This window comes from Lepidochelys kempii, chromosome 3, assembly GCF_965140265.1.
Source record: "Lepidochelys kempii isolate rLepKem1 chromosome 3, rLepKem1.hap2, whole genome shotgun sequence".
Classification (NCBI taxonomy): Eukaryota; Metazoa; Chordata; order Testudines; family Cheloniidae; genus Lepidochelys; species Lepidochelys kempii.
Window position 1 is genome coordinate 194920264 of NC_133258.1, and position 18480 is coordinate 194938743.

General features: G+C 38.4%; 1 protein-coding gene across 8 annotated transcripts in view; it reads right to left on the bottom strand.

The window, feature by feature from the left end:
* Positions 1-3234: 3234 nt before the first annotated feature.
* Positions 3235-18480, bottom strand: part of AFTPH (aftiphilin) — a 56809-nt gene continuing 41563 nt past the window's right edge. For 7 of the 8 annotated variants that reach the window (XM_073339501.1, XM_073339498.1, XM_073339502.1 and 4 more), the window contains 4 exons: positions 15620-15680; positions 13918-14001; positions 8647-8770; positions 3235-4330 (listed from right to left, as the gene is read on the bottom strand). In XM_073339501.1, the coding sequence (XP_073195602.1) occupies positions 4186-4330; positions 8647-8770; positions 13918-14001; positions 15620-15680 (414 nt within the window). In that variant the 3' untranslated portion in view covers positions 3235-4185. The remainder of the gene's footprint in view (positions 4331-8646; positions 8771-13917; positions 14002-15619; positions 15681-18480) is intronic. The other variant, XM_073339506.1, reaches the window with a different exon arrangement.

The following is an 18480-nucleotide window of genomic DNA, read 5'->3' on the forward strand; positions in this document are numbered from 1 at the left end:
CAGACCTTTTTAAAAAAGTAGTCATCTTTGCATAAAGGAAGTGCTCCCCCAGCAATTAGTGAAACCAAAGCAGCATCTCTGCTTCTCTAGGCGAGACACCCTCAGGGCTCCACACAATTATCACTGTGCAGTATGTATCTGGAAGTTGTGTGTGATTTACATGAGGTGAACTGTTTTTGCAACTATCTTGTACCTTGACAGTATTCTGCAATGTAAATAAAAAGAGACAACCTCCAAAGACACAAAAGGGACAGAATCAGGCAAAAGGGGTTCTGTTTAAGACAAGTGAGCAACTAGACCAACAGCTGACATGTGGCTTGGCTTGATCTCCTTTACACTCATCCGCCCACCCCCAATAATATCCTTTGCACCACTTGAAACCCCCTAAAATCCTAAACATGAGTTGCTGCATAATTAAATAAGGTGTCGACAGATTCACTTGAAGGTATTTGTGAACTTTCCTTTTGTGAACTCGAAGCTGATCGAGGTAAGTTATAATTGTTTTTTCAGGAAAACCTTAGGTGTTGTGGGAAGTCTGGGTCAGGAATGCAGTAGGTGGCACTGTTCCCTATGGATCAGTACTGAACTACAATGTGCTATGGGCATGTTGTCCTCTTGTGTCTTACCCAAATGGAAGTTCAGCTCTTTTATATCACTGAAGAACCTGTGGCACTTTTCAGAGTAGGTGTATTAGATTTGGGTTTATGGCCAAACTCCAATTCAGACAGTGGGTTTCCAACACACACATCCTTGCAGTTTCAGTTGGGTATGCACACAAGCACTTCAACTATCAAAACCAAGCAGGCTCTCGAGTGAACGTGGTCCACATTTACATGCCCCTGAAACATTACCTAACAACGTTTTTGAGAAGATACAAGTGGCCACCATCCAACTGAAATTACAGGCAAGATTTCAATTAGAGAGAATATGCTGTTCATCTCAGTAGACCCAAAATGGGTAAACAGCTGTTTGTGTGCAGGTCTTCTCGATGAAAGTAGCTACATAAAACAAAGCAATCTTCTGAGAAAAATCTATAGACCTGTACACAGTAAAAAGGACAGCTGCAGGGAACACTGTCCACTCTACTAGCCAGAGGCAAGATAATTGCAAAGAAAGAAAGAAAGGATTAATATGAAGGGGAAATGTGGTTTTGTTTTTGTGGCTTGTTTTTAAAGCAAGCAACAAACATCTCAGATACGGACCACTTAAATCGATAAATTTAGATAGGCATTTTATACATTTCAGCAATGTAAAATTTCGTGCAAAAACTAACTAGCAAGCAGGTTTTACATGAAGTCCAGGATTAAAGCATCAGTTACAACAGACATTCCCTTCCCCCATTGTCTCCCTCCCCCTCTTTCTGCCAGGGCCACCAGTCCTGCACTTTGAGCTTGGAAGACAAAACAGGCAGCTGCCACTAGAGGCAATTGTGAGAAGACTGAAGATCAACGTGCAGCTGGCATTCCCACCCCCACCTTTCTCTAACAGCTTAGTCCACTAGCCCTCAGCCTAGGATCATGAGTCAGCTCCCAAACATATTCTCCTCAGACAATAGCTCTAGCTCTCTACTCCAACTATATCACACTAGTCTGGCTCTAATGGACACATTTGTAGTTATAAAAACAAATGCACTGATTTTCAATACAGCAGTCCACTGTTAGAACTGAATGTTATATTAAGTAAATGTTGCAAAAACAACAACTTAAACCTCAGAATGAATCAAAATCTAGTACTGAGATGAAGTGTATATATAAGACAATGCTGCAATGAAGATTATTTGGAAGAAACAATTTAAAGAGGTTTTTCAGGCAATAAAGCAGATGGCTTTCACATCAATACTTTCAGCTACGCGGGGATGTCGCTTTACATGATGATACTATGCACTGGAGCACTAGTCAGAGAGCAGAGGAGAAGTTTAGGCTTTGCAAACTTACTTTACTGCAGCTGTGCGGCTAATAATTAAGCCTTGAGTGGCCATCACAAACTAACTGGAACTTCCACATTACAAGAGGTAGAACTCAGGTGAATTTTTTTGGAACACTTTACAGAATAGGAACATTTAGATCAGCGATTCTCAAACTTTATTGCACCGTGACCCCCTTCTGATGATAAAAGTTACTACTGGAGCCCAGGAGGGTCGCTGGGGGCCAAAGCCCAAGCCCCACCTCCCTGGGTGAGGAGGAGGGGGGCCAAGCCAAAGCCTGAGCCTCGCCACCCTTGGTGGTGGTGGTAGTGGGGCAAAGCCAAAGGGCTTCAGCTCTGGGCGGGGGAGCATGTAATCTGAGTCCTGCCACCCTCAGGCATCGGCTTAAGCCCCGGGCACCAGGAAGTCTAACGCCAGCCCTGGCGACCCAATTATAACATGATTGCGATCCACTTTGGGATCTTGACCCACAGTTTGAGAACCGCTGATTTAGATTTAACAGGCTGAATTTTGTGAAGATGTATTCCAGGATTTTGCTATTGGCCAACGACAGCAGAATGAATTTATACGGTTATGACCAAAATTTCAGACAGTTGGACAATGAGGCACAGGAAGAAGAGGCACATTTGTTGGAGATTTCTCAGAGCTGAATATTCACTGATGAATCGGTAGTTAATATTGGTATATAAATAGCTAAGTGAAGACCTGAGATTACATGTTAGATGTGGACAGTTAACATCCCTGGTGGATCTCTCAGTTGAAGGATGTGCTAGCTCACTGAGCCCTATCCAATTCCATTGAAATCAATGGGGGCTGGAACAGACAACCTCCCTTCTCTCACCTCTCCACCGAAGATATAATTCTTGTAAGAGCTACAACAGGACAATGACATTAAACGTTTGTGTGTCAGAGAAATTAAGGAAGTACGACACTAGCATTTTTAATTGTTGTTCGGAAGTTGGCTGGTATAGTTGGCTTCCCCTACCTGTTCAGCATTGCCAATATACTATGAAGAGGTCATGTTGTAATCAGACTCACTAATTTGTTTCATGCCACAATGCCCTAACAGAGAGCAAGTTTCTGTCAGAAGAAAATAACTGACTCAATTCAGAGGCTGGACACAATGAAACCATGCCTCGCTTTTCCTTGTGTAGGACCCAAGAAAGTGTGTTGTGGGCCTGGTACAGCCCAGAGGGAAGTTTTATTGTATGTTCTCCTAGTACAGCATATTTAATTGTCCCTTAGCATTATAAAAAAACAAGTAAGCATATGTGACAAACTCTGCATAAAAAGATCTCAGACTATACACATCTTTTAAATTATTTTATTTTGTGTAAGCTAAAAGGAAATTTACACACTTAAATTTCAAAAGACCTTGGGCATGCACATTGACCTTGTTAGAGGTTCTTCTACATAGCTTTATTTTTCCATAGGAATTTCCCCAACATTTACAACCCATAGTTTTTACTGTATATACAGCCTAAACCATAGCAATCTATGATTATGTCATTTTACACTGTGCAAAATCAAACATAGGAATAGTGGTACAACAAACAAAAACCGTAACAGGTAAATCTCATTGTAAGACATTCATAGTTTTGGTCCTTCTTTTCCAAATCAAACTGATTAAAATGTAGACAGTGATCCATAATTTAACACAAAAAGGTACTGACAATATACCTTTCAAAAGGCTATATAGTGTTTTAGCCATATTGTTAAAGTTTGCAGAGAGAAAAAAACAAATAAAAAAATTTAGGTTGATCAAACAGAAGGAACTGCCTGTTTTAAAGAAACGGTTGAAAAACCCCCACAAAAAAACCCCAAACAAAAAACCATGTGACCTTTTAGACTTTTTCAGTTAAAATGAAATATTTTAATGTATGCAGAAAAGAAATAAGACACTTGATACAATCTGAAAACACTGAAAGGGGATTTCACAGAGTGAAGATTGGATTTTTTTTTTTTAATTTTTAAAGTTTTGTAAGAAGGACACCAGTGTATTTCACAAAGACAGAAATGTATACATCCCAGCACAACAAAAAGAATAAATCTTCAAAAAGATTCACCCCCAATTATTTACACTTTTTTCTAATATAAATTTAGATTCCAGTATGTAAATAAATATACATTACTATGTATACCTTTCTAGTGCTGCTTACCAACAAATCATCTGAACTTGAAGTTTTTAATTAAAGCAAGATTGCTTTTTATGACCCAGAGGGAAAAAAAAAAATCAATAGAAAGTGTCCAATTCACATCACTTAGTCTACCTTTTCTTGGCAGCGTGTTGAAGGTGTTAATGTGGCTGGGAACATCAACACCTTGGCATGCATGAAAGTTAAGTCAGGAAGGCTAGAAATCACCTTGGCAGCCTCTTCACTAAGATGTTCTTCCTTTTTAGGCTTCCTGTTAAGAGGAGAAAGAGAAATGCATCAATCCATTACTTGACAATCCTGGAGAAAGAGCCACTGATTGAGGTAAGACCACTTCTGTAAAGGGATACAAATTATATCCTGCCTACTTGCAACACTCAGATGTTAAATTTTTTTGCAAGTTCCGATGCACCATCATGGGATTGTTCACTTTATGTGAGAAATAATTGTAACTTTAGCCTCCGGGTAAGATAGCAGGAGTACTATTATTAACATACAGAGAAATCTTTCAGTCCAAACCAGGAACATCTGAAAGGAGGCTTGGAGGCCTGCTAGATGCAATCCAGCTACATAATTAGTGGCTGCACCCAATAACAACCCAAAATATTTTACCAAGTCCTTTTTCTGTAGGACTCTCCATTTTAGCTTGTTTATCTTCATGTTTAATATACCAATACGTAAGGAACTATTTTGTCAATTCCCCCCACCCCCCTTTTGAGGAAGTAACTGTATAATTGTGAGCAACCGGGCTGTGGATGAAAATGGTGCTATTTCACACAAATGAGGGTGCCTTGAGGAAGTCACTTGACATTTCCACAACACGTTTCTAAACCTTCAGTTTACCCATCTCACTTGTTCCCCCACAGATCTTGGGTTCAAACAAATTTCAGAAGAAAAGGGATATTCAGAATGTTTCTTTTTCAGAGGGGATGGGATTAATTTTAAAAAAAAAACCTAGCAGCTGATCTCTGCTAATTATTAAATTCAGATTTAATAGATGAATTTCAGTTGCAAAATTAAATTAAGACGGGAAACTTCAGGTCCCACCTGCTCCAAACCAGCCTTCATCCGTGAACTCAGGATTAACCACAATCTAAGGTCCCTTTTTTTTCCTCCACAAGCTCCTGAAGCTTCCTCTCATAGCCACCAGCACCAGGAGCCAGGGAACAGGATAAAGGGAAGGCCTGCCAACCCACACCTTACTCTCCACCACATCTACCAATCTGGGGCATCAAGCTCCAGCAGCCCTAAGTTACTCGCAACGTATGTTGGTTGGATCAGCACATGCAGCTTCTGTGGCATGCCATAAAAACCCCCAAACACCAGACCAGAAGTTATAACCTCCTCATGTCACCATAATCAATATTTGGATTTGATACTAACTTCCATTTAAATCACAACCCCTTACCTGTAGCTGGCCTACCTCATTCCCCTCTGCCTATGCCTCTTCATATACCTCTACTTTTCCTCATCTTTATCCTCATCCTTTTCATATACATCCTCCCATGTCCTCGTCTTCACCTTCTTGCCTCCAAAATTACTTCCACCACCTTTGTTTCCTTGCTTTTCCCACATTATCAATCCCCCCCTTCAAAAACTTGAAACAATCTACAAAATAATGCTAAAGCAACGTGGGTATTATTAAAGCTACTGCACGGCCATGCTACTCCATTTTTTTGCACTCTGATGTCCCTTTTTAGTCTCTATCTATGCTTAAAAATCAGGAGGCTACTACTTGGGGTGACCTGTTTGCTTGCAAAGTTCCAACCATACTTTAGATGCAGAACCCAAAACCCCACAATCAAATATTACAATGTAGTATGCCGACAGACAATTCGTTTGAATAAAAGACTTTCTACCACTTTGTAAAAACTGAACTGACATTTTTAAAAGCCTGCCAGGCAAACAAATACAAATCTAGAGAGAGAGACTTACTAGAGTAAACAAAGACATTTCTGAGCACTACATGTACCTTGGAGTTTGCAAGCTTTTCTGTGAGTTTTCAGCTGCTTTTATTAAAATATTTGTAAAACCACTCTACAGTTATAATGAAGTGAGCATTGTTCTCTTACATGTGAAGACTAAAAATTTTACTTTTCTGTTCAGTGCTTTCAGACCGTTTTGAGGTAAAAATTTTCAAAAAAAGTTACTGTATTTCCAAGAAGATGCTAGATTTTCAGTCCTGCTATATATAGTACTGTTAAACAGTGAAGCTGAAATCAGATAAACCAAGACAGCTCTGAGGTTTAGGGCTCCCCCTAATGGTTTGCAGTTGAAATTTTATCACTGTCAGTAAAAGAAAAGGAGGACTTGTGGCACCTTAGAGACTAAAAAATTTATTTGAGCATAAGCTTTCATGAGCTTATGCTCAAATAAATTTGTTAGTCTCTAAGGTGCCACGAGTCCTCCTTTTCTTTTTGCAGATACAGACTAACACGGCTGCTACTCTGATCACTGTCACTATAAGTCAGTGGTGGGCAACCTGTGGCCCGTCAGGGTAATCCACTGGTAGGCCACGAGACAGTTTGTTTACATTTGCACAGCTGCCTGCAGCTCCCAGTGGCTGTGGTTCGCCATTCCCGGCCAATGGGAGCTGCGAGTAGTGGCGGCCAGCACATCCCTGCAGCCTCCGCTACTTCCCGCAGCTCCCATTGGCTGGGAACGGCGAACTGCGGCTATTGGGAGCTGTAGGCAGCCGTGCAAATGTAAACAAACTGTCTGGCAGCCTGCCAGCGGATTATCCTGACGGGCCGCAGGTTGCCTACCACTGCTGTAAGTTCTTTTTGAACATCAGCTTCTGGTATTTTCACACTGTGGGGAAACAATAAAAACATATTCCACAGACTCAGAAAAAACACTCTGTAGCGAGTGCTTTCAACATCTAGCATGTGGTGTTTAAAAAACCCTAGTCTAAACATAATCATCATAAAGTATTAAACTGCAATACCATTCATATCATAGCATAATTCTACAATAAATGTCATATTAAGTGGAAGCACAGAATAAAAGTTCTTTTCTTTGCAAATAATATAAATTAGTAGAAAAAGTTATTCAGAATGTTGCTTACTTAGTATGTGTTACTGCCTTTTTAAACTTAATATGTTTAACACAGTGCTTCTCAAGCTTACTTGATCGGGTCCCCCTTTGCGTCTGTGGTCATTTACGCTTCCCCCCAAGTACATAGACCACTACCACCCAGCTCTGAAGGCAGAGTGGAGCAGCAGCAGCTGGCTGGACGCCCAGCACTGAAGGCAGCAAACACCAGAAGCAGCAAGAAGTAAGGTGGCAATGTGAAAAGGTCATCACTTTTCACAGCAGACTTAGCACCCCATTGCCACCCTTACTTCTGCACTGCTGCTGCCCCCCGGAGCCCAGGCTGCCTCTTGGTGAGGGACTGGGGTGGGAGGGAGAGGAGAGACTGAGCTGTCTCCTGGTGAGGGATTGGGTAGAGGGAAAGTCCAAGCCTCCTCCCAGTGAGGGGATTGGGGGCAGCGAGGAGATCCTGAGCCGGGGTGATGGGGCTTTGGCTGTCCCCTTTATCCCAGCTCTTGAGTGTGCACGGCCCTTCTGCATAAGCCCCAGCCATCCAGGGCTGACAGACAGAGCTCTTAAAAAACAAAAAAAAAACAAACCAAAAAAACCCACACATCCGCATACAGCTCACGTGTCCCTTGACCATTCCTGTGCCTTCCCTTGGGAAGGCCCCTCATAGTTTGAGAACCGCTGGTTTAATTTGAATTTTAGATAGCAATGGGATATCTCTGGACAGCGCTAGGATACACAATCACTGAATAAGCCATGAAAATGTGAACTAGTTCTTATGAATAAGGACTGCTTGTTCTGCTCTAATGTGATACACAAGTCTTCAGGGATACATATGTAATTGAAAGGTTCTGATTTAGGTTGTGCATAAAGAAAAAGCAATGTCCATGAAGCACATGCATATCGTGAAGTACATGCTTATTCCTAAATACACCGCTTTTGGCAGTTGCTGTGGAGTGTTCCACAGATAAAGCTGGTTTTTAATGTGCAGTTTGTCCCCTTGCACCCACTTCTCTCGCTTGACAACTTCCCTAGCTAGAAAGCAAGTACAACTCTCCACATTGTGGATTAAGTAGAGTAAGCACAACAAAAATGAGCTTCTCCCACAATGACCTGTTAGAGCCGACTTGTCTAAATCAATGTGAAACCTAACTAGTAAGCGCTATAGTTAACTTTCTGTCGGGACTCACTTTATCCTCTCATTTTTAGCAGCCAATGATTTTCCTGAGAGATTCTCCTTTTCTGGTCCGGCCTTGCTTGGTATCTTTACAAATAATTAAATTCTGATAGAGAAAATTAATATGCACACACTAACTCTTTAACGAGTCTCCTGATTTGATTACATCATCATCAAAATAGGAGGAAATCTGTGATGATGTTGTGATGTGGACTAATCTTCATTAATGTATTTACTAACATAAAATGTGTTTCATTCAAGGACTTAGAATCTAAAGGCACGGCCACTCATTTCTCAGCCACTGACCAATCCTTAATTTTCAAAGTTCTTAACTGGTCACCATGATTTACCTTGTAGATGTGCTTGCCTTCTCTACTGTGGACATGAGCCTTGCGAATGCATCGGTCACTTTGCTGCTTGCATTGGAGGTTTCCAGTTTTGAAGTTGTCAACTCATACAACTCTGGATCCACACCTTATAGTATAAAATAATAATCAGTGATGGTGGGATGCAAATACGTCATAATTAGTCAGACCAAGATGCTAAAGGCTTCATTTTCTGTAAACATCTGAGTAATTTAAAAATGTCAACAAAATACTGTAAGAGAACATGACAGAACTTGTCAGTGTTTCCACACCTCTCCTTAACCCCTTTCAGTGGCTTACAACTGCACTAGAAAAATGTATATACAAGTGGACTTACATTTGGCATACAAGGTCTCAGCCTGTGGGTAACCAACATTAAGATCTGGTTTGCCCATTAGAGTGCATCTCGCACAGCTAACATTTTTATAGGTGTAATATTTAACATTTATTCATTTTCACTTAACTAGTTTTTATTAAAAATAATTTAAGAAGTGATTGATTGGAACATGTCATCTTAGCTACCATTTAGAATTAGAAAAAATACAAAATCGAGTTTTAAAAATGAATGTTTCATAGTGACAATAAATCAGTGGGCTTCAAATAAGATATTATGTAGTGTATTGCACAAACATTATTAAAACACATGAAACCATATTAAGTAATAAGAACTTGGCTGAAAATTGATGGAAGTGAGGAAGATCAATCATTCTTAACTCCACTTCACTGGGTCTACAGTACAAATTGTAAAGTAGCATAGATTTATAATTATACCTAAATCCTTGACCCACTGTATTTTCTCCTCTCTCTCATGTTTACAGCGCACCAATTATTAAGTAACTGGATTCTTCAGTCTTAATTTTTCATCTTTTATCATCTTAAGCCATACCTGTTTTGACATTGTCCCTTGAATGAATTTTAGATTCTAATAGCAAGCCATTAATCCCAAAGAATAAAAATACAAACAAGCCTTCTATGAAATGCAGTAACAAAATACAAAAAAACCCAGCACAGATTTGGGCAAAAACAGTGTTCACTTTACATTTATTTTTTATTACAAATATTTGAACTGTAAAAAAATTTTTTTTTTCCAATTCACCTCACACAAGTACTGCAGTGCAATCTCTTTATCATGAAAGTTGAACTTACAAATGTAGAATTATATACAAAAAACCCTGCATTCAAAAACAAAACAGTGTTAAACTTTAGAGCCTACAATCCACTCAGTCCTACTTCTTGGTCAGCCAATCACTCAACAAACAAGGCTGGTTACAATTTGCAGGAAATAATGTTGCCTGCTTCTTGGTTACAATGTCACCTGAAAGCGAGAATAGGCGTTCGCATGGCACTGTTGTAGCTGGCAATGCAAGATATTTACGTGCCAGATGCGCTAAAGATTCATATGTCCCTTCATGCTTCAACCACCATTCCAGAGGACATGCTTCCATGCTGATGATGGGTTCTGCTTGATAACGGTCCAAAGCAGCGCGGACTGACGCATGTTCATTTTCATCATCTGAGTCAGATGCCACCAGCAGAAGGTTGATTTTTTTGTTTGGGTTCTGTAGTTTCCGCATTGGAGTGTTGCTCTTTTAAAGACTTCTAAAAGCATGCTCCCACCTCGCCTCTCTCAGATTTTGAACGGCACTTCAGATTCTTAAACCTTGTGTCGAGTGCTGTAGCTATATTTAGAAATCTCACATCGATACCTTCTTTGCATTTTGTCAAATCTGCTGTGAAAGTGTTCTTAGAACGAACATGTGCTGGGTCGTCATCTGCAACTGCTATAACATGAAATATATGCAGAATGCGGGTAAAACAGAGCAGGAGACATACAATTCTCCCCCAAGGAGTACAGTCACAAATTTAATTGATGGATTATTTTTTTAACGAGCATCATCAGCATGGAAGCATGTCCTTTGCAATGGTGGCCAAAGCATGAAGGGGCATACGAATATTTAGCATATCTGGCATGTAAATACCTTGCTGGTTACAAAAGTGCCCTGCGGATGCCTGTTCTCACTTTCAGGTGACATTGTAAATAAGAAGCAGGCAGCATTATCTCTGGACAATGTAAACAAACTTGTTTGTCTTAGCGATTGGCAGAACAAGAAGTAGGACTGAGTGGATGTGCAGGCTCTAAAGTTTTACACTGTTTTGTTTTTGAGTGCAGTTATCTAACCAGAAAAAAATCTGCATTTGTAAGTTTCTCTTTCACAATAAAGAGATTGCACTTCAGTACTTGTCTGAGGTGAACTGAAAAAATACTATTTATTTTGTTTATCATTTTTACAGTGCATATATTTGTAATAAAAAAATAATATAACGTGAGCACTGTGCACTTTGTATTCTGTGTTGCAACTGAAATCAATATTGAAAATGTTGAAAAATATCCAAAAATATCTAATAAATTTCAATTGGTATTCTATTGTTATAAGTGCAATTAATTGAAATTAATGTTTTTAATTGAGATTAAATTTTTTTGTTAATCGCGTGAGTTAACTGTGATTGACAACTCTATAAACAATCTAAAAATATTAACCGTTATAAACGGATTGCAATGTTAGATATTAGCTAATGTCTGGGCATGGTTTAGAAATGCTCTACACTCACCAAACTTCAAAACCTCACCAGTTAAAACCCAGCTATGCCTGTTACTCCTCCAATTCCATTTTGTAACTAACAGCCATAACCTCGGTGCAAGTGGATGAGATTAACTGCCCTCAATTGCATCTTGCATAAACTCCTCACTGCTGGGTCATTAATGGCCAGGAAGTGGCTGGCATATCAATCACTGGAATAAACTAAACAGTCTTGAGATGTGCTTAATAAATTAAACTGATGACAAAGTAATTGAAACTGATAATCCCTTGGTTAAACCAAAGAGGGGGGTGGAGGGAAGTGTTTGCCTTTGATACTTTTTTCACTAGAAAGAAACTAGTCAACATGTACTTGTTTTTCCAAATTCTCATAAAGTGAGGTCTTAGCCAGATTTACATACAACATAGGAAAATGCGCCAAGTTAGAGACCAGTATACCATGCATTTTAAACAGTATCAGATGTTTACAGAACTCAGAAACGATCAGAAAACACCCAACTCCATTGAATGTCCACTTCTAGTAGGGGGAGTGACTTGCAAAAGCTTTTGAGATCCCATTAAGGTGTAAATAGTAAAGCTACAATTTTTTTTTAAAAATGTGATCAGAGCGAGCCCTTTGGTATGCAGCTCTGTGACATATATAGAAGGTTGCAACTAACAAGTTATATCATTTATCAACTAAAAAACAAGTATTATTGCATTCACTTGCATCACAGTACAATTTTTGAAGTTACTGCTCAATTGATTGTGCTACTTGGTAGCTCCTACTGAATTATGTGTTTGCATAGCACAATGAAGAAAAGTGCTGTATATACAGCATAACAGATGTATAAATTAGACATGGTAGTCCCCTTAATTTATTGTTAACATTCACTTTATCGATAAAGTTATTTTGGATACAGATGAGACAGCACTGAGGGGAGTCTAGGCTATATTTAATCACCAAAAAGTGCTGAAGTAATCTTCGACTGCTGACATCAATTTTGTTTTTTTAACAAATAATTGGCTACTTGTCTCAAAAATAAGTCAAATGGATTTTTTTTAAATAAAAACTTGCATCTTCTATATTCCTTTTAAATGATCAGAGAATGGTTGTGGGCAGCACTACAAAACCTTAATGAGATTATTTGAGAAACGTTAGCCAACCAAATTCTACATATAGCTCCTAAACAAAGTTAAACACAAAACATACACAGAGCTGTAAGCTAGGAAACAAATGACTTTCCCAGAAACAAGTCAGGAAAATACTGCAGACAATGGCGATATAGCATACCAGGGAAGGTGGTAATACCTGCAGTTGCTTGATACATTTGTAAACAAAAAAAACCAACCAAAACCCAAAAAGCAATAAAATGCCACCAAAGCATCACTGTAGTAATCACTTCAAGTGTCCACAACAGCAGGATAATGAGAATGTATATTACCATTCATCTTCTAAAATATCTACTGGTGATATTTATGGATTTAATTGATGGATTTAAATTTAGCTATTATAAAAATCTCTCTGAAGGAATTATGCAAATGACAAAGCATGCCCTAAATTTCTCTATTTTGGCTCCCAGCACCTCTATGGCAAACCCATTATCACATTATTCCAACACCTCTGCACAACGCTTATATTATTTGGCTCCTGGAGTGGGGGTTGGAGTGAATTTGAGTGCAATTAAGAGTAAAGTTAAAAACCAAAAAATTCAGAACAGAGGGAAGTTGTTCCTTAATTTAAAGTGAAATACAGCAATGGTCACAAAATGAAGAAATAAATGCATTTTGCAGGAATTTAAATATAAATTTCAAGCATAAAAAACTTAAAATCCTAGACATAGGTTTTCACAAGCTCACAAAAATATTTAAAGCATGTCAAAACCACATTAAACAAAATGTAACCATGATACAAATATGAATTCAACTGTTTTCCCATTTTATTCAAAGTAGAAAGTGACACGTACTTTTGTCCCTTATCAAGAGAATGAACCATAAAGCATGGCTGAAACTGCTTTTCTTTTATAGTCAAAGATCTAATATTTGTTGAGCTTTCAGCGTCCTAGAAACATGGAACTGCTTGTTTTCAACTACGAATATTAAAAACACTTATTTTATCATGGCATTTGAACTAACGGTCAAAGAACAAAATTACAATTTTTAGATAGCCACGTGTGTTAGCTATGCCCAATCTCTCAATACTTAAATATATAGTTCACACATTCAGCAAGTTACTATATATACACATACCTATATTAATTTCAATAATCAACTGTCTTGCAATAGTCTTTTGTTTGAAAAGAGGGAAGGCGTCTCACCTTTTTATACTATACAGTATTTATATTTTGTTCTAACTGCTTTATATGAATTATTCTGACAAGCTAGCTTTCAAAATTTGTCATTTGAAACAGTGGGAAAGTTTTACATATCTGATGTTTAAGAATGTAAGAGCCATTCACTCCTTAAATGTGCATTAGTAGAGAGCTGACAGTACCTTTTTAATACTTAGCACGTAATACAAATGTCAGAGAATAGCATACAGATTTTAAAAAAGGTACTAGAAAGACATTTTTGAGAAATACAGTATGGAAGATCCTTGTTTATAGGAAAGTCAAGTGATGTGCTCATGCTTTTAGTAAATTGTTTCAGACCGTGTTTGTGGTTTTAACACTCCGCTGACCTGGCATTGTGGTCGTGCTGCTAGAGCTACTGTCATCCACGGGCCCAAAGAAATCAAGGTTCAGAAGAGTGGAACCTCCACTAGCTTGAAATTCAGTGACCATGTTGGTAGGCAGCCATATAGAAGGTAAGCCAAGGGAGGGGTTTATGTGTAAAAAGGGGTAAGACACACACTTGAACATGCAAGTTATAATTAGTACTCATTACACAATTTAAAAATTGACATAAAACAAGGCTTACAATATTAGTTTGTAATTTCTAAAGAGGTTAACAACTTAATTCAATGTACATTTTCTCATGTACAATGCAGCAAATAATTCAACACTAGTAACTTTATAAGTAGAAAGAAAGATAGATAGATTTATTTCAGTCTAAAAATGGAGTAGAACCAGCAAGAGAGATCTGCCCAATTAAAGGGAAACAATTCTTAGGCCAATCCGTTGGAGGAGGAGAATGGTTTAAATGTCAAAGAAAACAAACCATTCTTCAAGCATGAAGATGTAACTGACCTTCCAATTAAAGCACAGGATTGAAAACTGGACAAGTTGTATTAGCTAGTTTTACGTTATGAACTGTCAATATCAGCTTAAAACAATGTAAATACATCATAATGAATGCCATGATTACATCCAGCTTCTGAAGTGGTAAGTTACACTGTTCCCCTTTAACACTGAAGCAGAAATCAAACAGGATACATTTTGAAGAAATTGCTTGTTAAAAGAAAGCAGGATGATTTGACTGAAGTAATAAGACACCGGACAACAGCAAAAGGGCCCATCCAGGCTTTCCTTCATCACCATGGTACTGATATCCAAGCTGTTACTTTCCACAGATCCTGGGAACAACACTACTAGATAGCACTGGTGTAGTAACAGATGTAATTTATTTTAGCTCATTTTTTAGCAACTCGTGCATTAGGAAATAATTGTTGCTAGCAGAAACCTCATGTTCTTTACAGGTTTCTAACCTGCCACCCAACAAGTTTATTAAACTTGTCACTTTTCCTTCTCCTCCAGCTTACATTTAAGGTACACAGTTAGTGTGACAACTCACTTCCCCATTAAAAAAATTATATAAAATTCTTTTACGTGAATTTTTAACTATGTAGACGACTATGTTTGTTAAAGTATGTAGCTACCTCTTTAATAATTTAACATCTTTAGATTCTGAGTTTAAGCAAAAGTGATTACGCATTAAGTTATACATTTTCCATTTTAATATATAAAATACTTGTAATCTGAAAACTTCCAGGTTAAGAAATCTCTTTTGCAAACAGTTTTTGGTTAAACAATTGTGCTTTGAAGTAGCCACTATTCACTTAATTTTGCCATTCATAAGGGAGTCTAAACAGATAATTGTGTATTGGGAAAAATACATGTTTAAAAGTAAAACATGTCAATCCAAAATCCTAAACTATTCAGATCTTCATTATAATATGAAAATATATAATGAGGTGTTAATATTGCCACTGTGTGTTCAGCATAAATGCAGGAAAATAAATATTACCTAGTTCTTAGTGTTTTAAGATTATAGATTGCTTTATTTGTGGCAGATCTAACCAGAAAGAAAGCCTGAATTTCCAAAGTTAAGAGTAAGAAATAATATATATTAGAAAAAAAAAAATCAGCAGAGAGATGTTTGTCTGAACTTTGTAGCTTTCTTAACTCTAGCTCTGGTGCTAGAGGCTCTACGGAGAGACGTACCATCTAAAGGGTTAGTAAGGCCACTGCTACTCCAGTCAAACTGGACAGGTGGTAGAGATTCCTAGAGTTGAAAAGTCAGAAATCAGATTTTATAGTCAGTTCAGGTTATAACAATGTAAAATGTTTCACACAAATATTTTTTTGCACCTAAATATTAAGGGGACAATTGAACATAAGACAAATATTTTTACCTTCAGATGTTGTGAGCTGCAAATTTTCTTAATACACTTATAAAAAAATCTGAAGTCTACCTCAAAGTCTGGTTCAATTATGAATCAAACAGATCAGATACTCTCCCTAGCCCCAACAGGTTTTTCTTAAACTAACTAAATTATGGCGACAAAAACAAAAACATTAATACAGCGTTAAAATTTAAGAAATTGCTACTCCAACTGGACACAGTGCAGTCTTTGTGCATGAAAGGTTGTGAACACACAGTTTAGCTTAGGTGGCTCTTTATTTTAAATATGAAGAGAATGTTCTGCACTTCTGTATGCTTTGGCATGATTATATCCAAAAACGAAAGTCACTCACCGTGAAGGAACCCATGTTTCCTTTCTAGACAGAGGTTCCCCCCAGCACACCCGGGGAGTATACTACACCCTGAAAAGGAAAGACTGCCTACAACGACCCTGTGATATATTATCCTGACCAATAAAGGCGAAGCTAAGTCCCAAACTTTCTGTCTGACGACAAAGAGACGGGGTGCCAGAACTTACACACACGCACAAAATCCAGGAGCAAGACTCAAAATAGAAAATGTGTCTCCTCCTAGGAGAGTATCCTTAGCTTTCCATTTCCTTTTGTTCAATCCTTCTGCACACCTAAGTAAGTTAAGCAAGATGCAGAGATCACATAGTATGAACAAGTAAGGGGGGGAAAGGAAGGATATAGTCAGCTTCCTGATAACTAGTGGCAACTTGTAGTGTAACTTGTAAATGGTTTGTATTCTGAGGACATCCACAGGAGCAGCATTACAAATACTTGGTATAGGTAGCCCTTGCTTGTTACATTTCTGCTCCCCAGTGAAATTAGCTTTTAGAAACAATGGGAAGGATCTGCCTGAACTATGTAAGTTTGGTACGTTGTATTTTGTTTGTTTCATTATACTTGAGTCAGGAGGAACAGTTGTAACTTTTGGTAATCAATATGGAATGTCTTACTGGAGTTAACCTATAAGAACCTGCAAGTAAAGTTTACGACACATTCTGACTATTTCAGTAAGAAGGGGGCTCTCTAAAGTTGGAACAACTTAATGTTGAAAGGTTGTGCAATTTCACCAAGTAGAGGGTCAGTACCAGCTCCATACAATAAAGGTAAATTTTAAGAAGCCTCTAGCTTCTTGAAAAATATTATTGGAAACCAAAAAATAGGAAGTGAATGGAAGTTCTGTATTTACTTATCATAAAAGCTTTACCTGGAGAAATCTTTTCTTCCTAATGCCTTTGCAATGTTTACAGTACTGATAAGTATGCTTTAAGCAGTCCCTCACAACCTGATGTCTAAGGATTTAATCACATCTCATTTTTATTCACTCTCAGTGAAAATACTAGCATTTGAAAATACTCCTATTAGTGGCAAAGAAAAATAATGGTGCCGATGCAGAACCTGCAGCTGGTACAGTTATGACAGTCATGCCCAGTATATTATGAGTAAGGCTATGATTTAATCATGAGTATTTTTAGTAAAAGTCATGGATAGGTAACAGGCAAAAAACAAAAAAAAATCACGGCCCCATGACCGGTCCATGACTTTCACTAAAAATACTCATGACTGAAACTCATTCTTCCATTGAGAGAAATGAGCTCAAATCCAGGCTTTAATCACAAGTGAAAACATGGATTAATGGTTTCCTACCAGACCCCATTTAGTCACACAATCACCCTGGAAACAGTTTGGAAGTCTCTGTTAAAGTATTTAGATTCAGGACCAGTGTTCCCTCTAATTTTTCCCACCCTCACCACATGAATTTTGTTATTTGCACCCATATGGAGGTGATGAGTCAAAATTCATGTGGTGAGGGTGGGGCCAAGGGGTTCAGAGTGTGGGAGGGGGTTCTGGGCTGGGGCAGAGAGTTAGGGTGCGGGGGGGAGAGGAGATGAGAGCTCCGGCTGGGGCGGGGGGTGGGCTTTGGGGTGCAGGCTGCCCTGGCGCTACGGTGGTGAGAGAGGACTCCCCCCAGCTCTCCCCCTGCAGCAGCACCTGGGCTGCGGGGGAGGGACACCTCTCCCTGCTGCGGCAGCTCCAGGGCTCGGGCCATGGGATAGGCGCCTCTCCCATAGCCCTGACAGGTCTGTGCTGGGACCCCATTTTCCCCAACAGTATGTTTTTACTCTAATGAGAAGTGCCAACAAAAAGTATGAGAAATCTGATTATAGGGGTAGGCTTTTTTCAGCCTTAGATTAGGACTGTAGGTTGGGGTTTAAAGATACAACTGAGTAGGTGCAATTGTCAGAGAATTATCCTTAGGTTTGCTAAGGAAGTGAGGAAGAGGAAATTGAAAAACCTAGTTTTATTGTGCAATATTTAGCTTTCTGGTTTAACAAATGAACAGTTTTTCAATTACATTCTAGAGCACTATAAATATAGTTTATTGCTGTTTCACTGTGTGGGAGCTTTTTTAATTCAAAAGATACTGTTTAAGATTTAAACATTTGTCCCCATACAAATAACCCACTTAAGAGATTAAGTCTGAACAGAAAGAATTCTTGCTGTCTTAAAGTTGCAAAACAAGCTGGCAATACAAATATAATGGCAACTTTTAAATGTTGCCACAAACAGCACTGTAAACAAGACTTTTGGAAAACTGGAAGAAAAGACTTACTATACAACTGTGTACAATTCATACATCAGATCATAAA